Genomic DNA, 9,975 nt, shown 5'->3' on the forward strand with positions numbered 1-9,975 from the left:
AGCTTAATTTAAGCTTATATAATTTAAAGCTAAAGTGTTAATATCTTAATAGATAGCTAGGCTATATTAATAGGGGTATTTCTATAAAAAGGTTAATATATTAATAATATAATAAAGATTATATATATATAACTTACTATAGAATACCTAATAAGGTAACTAATATTACTTTAAAGACTTTTACTTTTTAAAATAGCTAAATAATAAGTAAAAAAAGTATAGTAAATAAAGCCTAGCTACTAATAGCTAATATATTATAGCTTTCTACCTATAAAGGCTTAGTACCTTATATAATACCTATATATTATTAGTAATAAATATATATAATATAGATAATAACTTATAGGAATATTAATTTCTATACCTAAAATAGCCTTTAAAAGATATATCTTAATAGCTTAGAGAGGTACTAGACTATAAAGTAGTTTTATATTAGTCTATAAGACTTTAGTCTTATCTTATATTACTATTAAAATATTAGTTATATATCTTTATAAAATTATAAATAACTTACCCTTTTATAGTAAATAATAAGGTTAAATACCTTTTACTACTCTTATAAAAGGTAGTATATAACTACTCTATACTATTTAAGGTAGAAGATATTATAAACTAATTTTAAATAGGTATTAAAGAATATATATTATATAAGCTAAAAGTAATATATAGGATTTCTTTATATTAAACCTAGTAGCTAATAGTAGGCTAATCTATTTATAAAGATTAGTAAATATATTTAGTATAAAATAATAATAACTTACTTTATTTTATTATAATATAAATATATTAATATTCTTTATAAGAAAGGGCTTTAAGGAGACTATATATATATTATTTTAATCTCTTATTTTTTAAAAGCCTTATTTTTTATAATTATATTACTATAATATAGTATATTAGTAAAGTATTTATAATAATATAAATATAACTTATTAATTCCTCTTTTAAAGTATATAATATATAATTATATAGTACTTTATACTTACTATTCTTATAACTATTCTTAAGAATTAATAGTAAATAAATAGTCTTTAAAAGCTATAATATATTAATATAATATATTATATATATTAAAAAAGACTTTTAAATAACTTACCTTAAATATAAGCTAAATCTTAATTAAATATAATATTAAGAATACCTTTATTATTATAAAGATAATACTATTTTAGTTTAATATTATATTAATCCTTAAGGTATTAAAAAGTAGTTTAAAATATATTAAGGTATATAGACCTTATTTAAAAGCTTATAATAGCTTATAATAATAGGAGAGCTAAGCTATTAGTAAAAAATAGTAAATATATTATAAAACTCTTACTTACCTTTTCTTACTTACTTATTATAATAGCCTTAAATAACCTTATAGTTCTTAAGGCTTTTAATATATTTATAATTTAAGTTTAATATAAAAGTCTTTAAATTAAAGCTTTTAAATAGCTTTACTTATTCTTTATAAAATATTATAATAAGATAGTCTTATTAGTTATTAAAATATATCTAAATATACTATAATATATTAGTAATATCTTTATAATAATAAAGTAATAATATACTAAATCTATACTATTTTTATAGTATAAGAACTATTTAAGATATATAGCTAGCCTTCTAGACTTAAGTAGGTAATATATTAGGTAGTTCTTCTTAAGAAGATATCCTAACTAGCTTATATTTACTAGGCTTAGGTAGATATTTAAAAAAGATAACTTATTTAACTCTCTTAAAAGATTATTAAGCTAAGAAGATTAAATCTATTTATCTATAGAATATTAGTATAAACTTAATATTATATAGTTAATAACTTACTTAAATACTATAGTATTAAGTTATTATATAGTAAAGTAGTTATTAATAGCTTTTTAATCTTACTAGGGATTTTAGTTAGTAGTAATAGTAAATAGCTATAAGTACCTAAAGAGATAATAGCTATATAAGGTATTACTAATTCTATAGGAATAATAATATAATATATAATACTATACTCTTTTTAAACTAAACTAGCTTAACCTTTAGGAATATATATAGTATCTATAAGGAATTAGTAATTAATATATATAAAGTTAAATATATATTATAAATACTATAAGTTATTTTCTATCTTATTAAATAGTTAATATAAGTATAGGTAGACTCTAACTATCTACTTATAGACTTAAAGTTCTCTATAAGTAATTTTATATTACTTATAAAGTCCTTATAGCTACTTAGTATAGTAAAGGTCTAGTACTAATTCTAATATTACTAATAATAATATTAAATATAGTATATAATATTTCTAAAAATTATCTACTAAATTAGTAAGTAATATATAATATATTAGGTATAAATAGTATATACTATACTAATACCTTATATAAATTATAAGTAATAAGTCTCTAGATAACTAGCTTTTAAATAGGCTTATTTTATAATATAATCTTAGATAATAGCTTAAGTCTAGCTAAATATATTAGTAAAGTAATAATAAGATATAATAAATAATATACCTTATTACTTTTTATTTAATTAAGTTATTAAATAGCCTACTTTTTATATCTTTTTACTTCTATTAATACTATTTAATAACCTTATTATAATAATAATTACTTAAGTTATTATAAAGGTATTAATAATATATTATACTAGAATAGTAGAAAGTATATAATTTAATAAGTATATTATTAAAAAAGGTAGAAGTTATCTTAAGAAAAGGATATACTTACTAAATATAATACTAAATCTAATATATTTATTAGTTCTTATATATTTTATATTAATATAATATTATATATACCTTATATTAAAGATTTATTATAATTTCTTTATTAATAATATCTATATTAATTATATAGGTAATACTTTTATTTAAGGTCTTTAGCTAGACTAGGATATTATTACTATATATAACCTTAAAGGTATATATAATATTTAAGTAAATATTATTAATATAAGGTTAATAAGATATTATAAAGAATAAAGTAAGAAAGGTCTATAAATAGTTAATATTTTAATTATAATAAGAAAATAATATATAAATACCTTAAAATTATCTTTAATAGTAATAATAAAAATAGAATTACTATTCTTTTTAAAAAAACTGTGACAGACTGGCCCTAGAGGGGCTTCGGGGGCAACCAGCCCCGCAGCCGTCAGTGGCCTTACGGCGCACAACCCTCTTACCACTCGACTAGGCAAAAGGATTCGTAACAACAATACTGGCACGATTGTTATCTGGTTGCACCTATAAGGGTTCTCTTCCGCGCCAGCCACTGTGGAAGGCGCTAGGCCAGAGCCTAGCCCGTAACAAAAACTAATAATATTATCCTATTAAAATAAAGAGTTAATATAATATATATAATATATTATATATATCTTACCTAGAAAGATAATACTAATATAATATTCTTTTATTAAAAAAAAACTATATTATTAATAAAAAAAGTAAAGAAATCTATTAATAATATATTATAAATATTAATTAATAAGGTTAAATATATTATTTTATTAAATTATTATTATATTTTAGTAGTAAAAAGAAAGAAAATATTACTTTTAGGTAGAAAAAAGCGTATCTAGGTATAAATACTTACTAATCCCTTATTAGTCTATTATATGCTAATATAGTACACCCTACACTCGGATAAGGTATCCTCCCCAACCTCGTTTAATGTGTAGCCACTGGCGGTCTAGGCCCTAAAAGGCCCTGAAGCTACACAGATTACTGATACCTAAAAAAGCTACGACCAGCATCGCTAGCGCCATCTTTTCCACCCGCAAAACCCACAGCCCTCTCCAGTCTCCAGTCTCTATTCTCCATTCTCCATTCTCTCCATTCTATCGTCAAGGCCTTCATCATCACCTTTATCGACGTGCTTGATGGCTCTCTCCGGAACACTAAAAGCTCCATCTACCGCATCCATCATCCATCATCCATCTCCCACATTTCTCGGTTCGAGCGGCGCCATCGCTTCCGCCTCGTCCCCATCCCATATTCCAATGTCGTGTCGCACCACTCATTCGCGAGATCAGTTGCAACCCAACAAACGTCCTTGCACAAGCAGATCGGCACTTGCTCCTCTGACGGATGCATGACGGAATCGTCCTCTTTGCCCAAGCTGACCTTCTCTCCACTCGATATCATCGCTAGCGTTGTGATCCCTGGTCCCTGGTCCTGCCAGCACGATAGTCTCCGTCGTCGACGCCACAATAATAAATGACCATTGTGTCAATTTCATACGTCGTGGCTGAATCCCATCGCTCATCTCTGGGGTAATATCAATAAAAATAGCACATCTGTTTGCCACTCCGTATTTACTGATATACCATATAACGGCAGGAGGCTGGATACTAGCAGGATAATCTCCATTGCATAGCTACCACACGTCGACATGACAAAACGCCCGGTCTAGATTCCATTTCTACAGAGCATCCACACTCGAGGTCACCACCAGACCATCTGACTCTTCCTCGTCTTCCGGATTCCATCGCTTTGCACCGTCTCCGCTCTCCGAATCGGCGCCGAGCTCGTACCCTTGTCTCAAAGCCCACATCCGCCACTGCCGGGCTTCTATTCTATACTCGGGCATTTGCGCCCATCTACCTCTCTGCCCAAGATCATATTCCTCAGTAATCCTTCCCCAGAGAATATCGCCTGGCCCAACGGACCCTTGGCGGATGCGGTTATACCGGCTTACTCGTACATCACTGCATCCCGGTATGCATTTGTCCAAGATGCCTAATAACGCCCTCGTACTCATATAACCGCATGATTCTCCAACTTGGTGATTTTGCTCTGCGTGGTTTTTGCCTGGCTCCCTCTCATTGTGCCCAGTTTTTTTCTCAACGTCGCACTCCGCCGCCTCAGGCGCATGACAGCTAGCCCTGCCAAGGATCACCGCCTGCTCGCATGCCCGCCGTTTCACGCTGCAGTGTCATTTCTTCCAATGACGGGAGACAAAATGGCCACGAAACCCATCGCCCACTTGCGCCCACACGCAAGTGACCGCTAGTTGCAAATCAACCGCGAGGCAACCAACGGCCGTAGCCACAATGCCGCTCTCTTACTCGGGCGGCGGCCGAAACCTTGAGCGACATCTTGGTGTCGCCAATTGGTGTCGCCAATTGGCGTCGCTACCGATTCATTGGTGTCGCTAAAACTGGAAAATCCCTAGTCTCTCGACTACTTGTCCGTTGCGGTGCTCGCCGGCTTCTCGACGAGCCTATTATTTCCGCAAGAAAGAACTAGAGAGCTGTATAAACACTAACTAGAGTAACTAGAGAGCTGCAAAGACACTAACTAGAGAGCTCGCCGGACCCGCCGATGGGACATGCCGAGCTGCCTCCAAGACTCCAAAATCCAATTCCTCCTCACCCAGCAGGGATGAAAATACATGTATCAAGCTGAGGCATCCGAGTCTAGAGTATGTCACTCTTGACGCAAAACAGCGCATCGTGACTAGCATCTGGCTGCAGCGCGACCGCCACAGCAAGCCACCGCGGTGCAGGGATTGGCCCTGAATGAGGTCATAGACAGCGCCATTCTTAGAGTGGAAAGCTTGGCACCCCCTGCACTAGCCGCGGAGGCCTACACTTGAGCGAAGAGTCTGTAGCAGCGTCCACGTTGTAACATGAGCCAGTAAAAGTTTGTTGATGGTATCAACGTGGATTTGTAGGCTTTCTTTGTAGGTTAGTGAATGAAGTTGGTACTATAGTGCTGGCACTGACATTCGCGAGCTTCGCTAATGAAAACAAGGAAGAGATTAAAGAGCGAAAGAAAAAAGAAAGAAAAAAGCTCACGTTTGGCAGATAGTTTGCTTTTGACTTACAAATCAATGACGGAAACTACCCCGATCGCACTCCATTCCTACAATGATAGAGATGCGACAATTTCGCTTGCAATCTCACTTCCGACCAACAGGCAAACATCTGGCTGGGCCGTCCGTAACTGTCTCTAGGGTAGGTAACCTAGTTGACTTGGCCTTTTGAGGCTGAACGACAGCTCCGGACAACTCAGCCTTGTCTAACTCATGGCTAAACTGGCTCTAAAACAGGTTGGTTTATTTAAACAAGACGGATACCCATATATGGATGGAACGAAAAGTACTAGATCATCCCAAGTGCCCAAATGATGGAGATTCTGATTGTTGGCTGTGGCATCGCTGGTTCTCTGCATGCTACCGACGCACAGAAAAAGTCTATATAAATCACAATCCTGGAGTGGGCGTCCGAGCTTCGACCATACGGCCAGAACATTGATGTCCGCGCAAGCTCGGCTTGGAAGCTGCTGTTCGCGCCGCCACCACGGGCGAAGAAGGGGTGCAGCTCGTGACGTCGTCGTCGGCGTAGACGGCTCCCAGAGCCAGACGAGAAGACTCGTCTGGGGCGTCGAGCAGGAGCAGAAAGCAGTACACAGCCTCGGCGTGTACGGTGCCTTTTTCAGCATCCCACGGGAGGTGCACGACACAAAGTGGCGCAAATGGTTTCACACCACGCGCGGCAGGGCCATCATGCTCCGACCCGACGACCTCGGCGAGCGTTGCACCGTCTTCATGACCGTCATGAACGACACGGACGCGCGACTGCCTGACGCCGGAAAGGAGCACGACCATACGGAAGCGAGCAAGCCCTTGATGAGGGCTTACTTCTCGTGCGCGGCATGGCCGACGCCCAGGACCTTTACTACAACGCGCTGGTGCAGGTCAAGATGGACGCCTGGAGCACCGGCCGCGTGGTCCTCGCCTGGCGACGCAGGGTAAGAAGGCCAACCTGGGAAGTCGGCTCGGCAAGACGCAATCACTGGCGCTGAACTTAGGTACTGCGCATCGCCCTTGTCCGGCATGGGGGCAACGCTCGCCTTGACAGGCGCATGCAGCCTCGCACGCGCCCTGATGCGACACCAGGATGCGGTGGACGAGCGGTTTGCAGAGTACGAGGCGGCGATGCGTGCGGTGGCGACGAGGGCGCAGAAACTGGCGCCGGGTATGCCGCGCGTGATGCATCCGCAGGCGCGATGGGAGCTGGTGCTGCTGCATGGGTTGATGTTTATATTGCAAAGGTCCGCGAGTTTTTCTGTGATGGTCATGTTGTTTGGGCCACCGGCGGACAAGATTCCTTTCAAAGAACAGTGATTCTGGACAGTGACTTGCGATTGCTTTTACACAGGAGTATACTGTCGACAAACACAACTCAGTTCTAACATTATCAGACATCTCGAAACGGAGTAATGCGACTGGTAATCGGTTTTTACTCGAGTTGATGAAGTGATGCCTTCAAGTCAAACTCGACGCGAAAATACGACGGATGAAGTGGTAGAGCCCGTTCTCAAGAGAATGGGCCAACTGCTCATCTATAGAGACATGCAGCCAGATTGTGTCAATTACGTTCGGGATGTTTGGCAAACGTCGTGCATGCCATGGAGACCAACTGCGCTCAGGCCCAAGATTCCTGCAACCTCTCGGCCTCGATGTAACCACGGCCCTGGGCGTCGGTCGGACTATGCCGCCACTCCACATTCGGCTTGTTATAAGCCGCTCGATTCCCTGCCTTGCGTCGCATTTCCTTTCCTATATTTACTCGTGCTTATACTTCGTTATCCACAGCAACATGAAGCCTACAACTACGCTGCGCACGATCCTCAGCGCTCTATTGGCGTCGGCCGCCCTCGCGCGCTCGTGCGACGACGTCCTGCGGCCCGGCACCCCCGAGTCCGTCGGGATGCTGTCCAAGCCGCTGCGCTCCATGGTGGGCAACCTGACACGCTTCACCTCGGCGCGGGCCTGGGGCGCGCCGACGCACGGCCAGACGCTGCCCGTGGAGCCCGGCGGCAGCGTGCTCGTCGCGCGGCACGGGCGCATCGTCAGCCACTTTGCGTTTGGCAAGCGCAGTCTGTGGGCGTCCGTGGCCGGGTCCAACGGCACGCGGCTGCCCCCGGCCGCGCAGGAGGACGCCACCGTCGACACCGTGTACGACCTCGCCAGCCTCACCAAGCTCTTCACCACGGTCGCCGTGCTGCGCTGCTGGGACCGCGGCCTCGTCACGCTCAACGGCACCGTCGCCACCTGGCTGCCCGCGTTTGGCGTCGCCGGCAAGGAGCACGTCACGCTGCTGCAGCTGCTGACGCACACGAGCGGCTTCGACGCCGATCCTGCCGTCGGCCTGTGGACGCCGCGCTTTCCGACGTACCAGTCGCGCGTCGACAACATCCTGTCCACCGGGCTCATCAACGCCCCCGGCGCAGCGTACCTCTACTCGGACCTCAACTTCATGACGCTCGGGCTCGTCGTGGAAGCCGTCACGGGGCAGACGCTCGACGCCGCCATCAGCGAGTACACGGCCGCCATGGGCCTGACCGACACCTACTTCAACCGGGGCAACGTCGAAGGGGCCGCCTCGCCGCACTACGCCCGCGTCGCGGCGCAGGAGTTCCAGCAGGCGGTGAGCAGCGCGTACGAGCCGGCGCGGCCGCAGCCGGTGCGGGGCAGCGTGCACGACGAGAACGCGTGGTCGCTGGCGGGCGTGGGCGGGCACGCGGGGCTGTTCTCGACGGCGCTGGACACGGCGAGATTCGGGCAGATGATTCTCAACAACGGGACGTACGGCGGGGTGCGGGTGCTGAGCCGGGCGGCGGTCGGGCTCGTCTTCACCAACTGGAACGCGCGGTTCGGGCCCGGACAGGCGCACGGGGCCGGGTTCGAGCTTGATCAGGCGTACACGGCCGGGCCGATGGCGAATGGCGCGGCGGCGAGCCACACGGGCTTCACGGGCACGTCGCTCGTCGTGGACCGCGCGAGCGGCTGCGTCTGGGTGCACCTGGCCAACAGGGTGCATCCGTCGCGGGAATGGAGCAGCAACAACGTCGTGAGGCGGACGCTGGGCGCGTGGGTGGCGACGGCGCTGGGCCAGACCGTGCAGTTTCCGTAGAGGGGGGGCAGGCCGTGCGATGCATTGCAGAATTCCATATAGAGCATGATGAGCCATTTTTCTTGCATTTATGCGTCGGGTCTTCTTTGACAGGAAAGCCCGCAGCTTTGCAATATATTCATCCTAGCTAGAAAAAGCATTCAAGGCAGTAACAGCTCATATCCCTTGGCAGTTGTAAGCGGACGGGGTGCGGCGGTGCCGATCTTCCATGCAACCCGAGCGCAACGATGCAAACGGGCCGACGGGTTGTGCAGGTTCAACTGCCGAAGAGAGTCGTGGAAGGGTCGTTATGACTGCATTGTGAATATAATTGTTTGATGATCCTGGAAAAATCCATTAGTTACACTTCGTTCGGCCCCATCGACCGATTCGCGACGGCTGTAGCTGTCGGCGGAATGTCTGGCTTCGCAAGCCACCACACCGACGTCATTTATGTACTCCTGCCAACTGGGGACGAGACCCAACATAGGGTTACATTTCGGGGTCCGTTCCTGGGATCTGTCTGCTTTGGCCTGCGCAGAGCTGAAAAGCGCAGTGGAGCTGTAAGATTGAACTAGCGGACGTCGGTGACGACCCTGGGTTTACACGTTGAAGTGAAGTTGTACATATACGTCTCCGCGTCTTCTAAAACCCCCATGTCAGCCTGTTGAAAATCTCCTAACCGTATCAATACCCATCATCCATCGAACAGAGTGCAGCAAAAAAAAAAAAAAGATGCGTCTCACAGAAACCGCCGTGTCTCTCGGCCTCGCCCTCGCCACGCACGCCAAGCCCTGCCGTGGCGCCGCCTCTGATCTCGACATCCTCGCCGGCCAGCATGTCATCTACTCGTACCCGAGCTCGTCGGCGCCGCCCGCGCAGCTGCTGCAGCTGACGCAGGCGGGCCTCGTCGGCGGCGTGATCCTGTTTGGCGTCAACATTGACGCCAACACGGCCGCCGCCATGGAGACGCTGCGGCAGGCCTACGCCGCCTCGCCAGCGCCGGCGCTGCTGCAGAAGACGACGGGCGTCGCCGGCGCGCGGTTCCTCATCTCGACCGACCAGGAAGGCGGGCAGGTGCGGCGCATGAAGAAC

The 9,975-nt window shown here is 43.5% G+C and overlaps 2 protein-coding genes across 2 annotated transcripts; one reads left to right on the plus strand and one right to left on the minus strand.

Moving 5' to 3' along the window:
• Positions 1–6,185: 6,185 nt before the first annotated feature.
• CCM_08007 (uncharacterized protein) lies at positions 6,186–7,063 on the minus strand (the record flags this gene model as incomplete). The annotated part of the gene is made up of 2 exons (XM_006673146.1): positions 6,186–6,564; positions 6,624–7,063. 2 exons carry the CDS (start codon positions 7,061–7,063, stop codon positions 6,186–6,188), a joined length of 819 nt encoding a protein of 272 aa, XP_006673209.1.
• A 521-nt stretch (positions 7,064–7,584) lies between these two features.
• On the plus strand, positions 7,585–8,901 carry CCM_08008 (beta-lactamase, putative; the record flags this gene model as incomplete). The annotated part of the gene is made up of 1 exon (XM_006673147.1): positions 7,585–8,901. The coding sequence occupies one exon, from the start codon at positions 7,585–7,587 to the stop codon at positions 8,899–8,901; it is 1,317 nt and encodes a 438-aa protein (XP_006673210.1).
• Positions 8,902–9,975: the final 1,074 nt, after the last annotated feature.

Source organism: Cordyceps militaris (assembly GCF_000225605.1).
Source record: "Cordyceps militaris CM01 unplaced genomic scaffold CCM_S00006, whole genome shotgun sequence".
Lineage (NCBI taxonomy): Eukaryota > Fungi > Ascomycota > Sordariomycetes > Hypocreales > Cordycipitaceae > Cordyceps > Cordyceps militaris.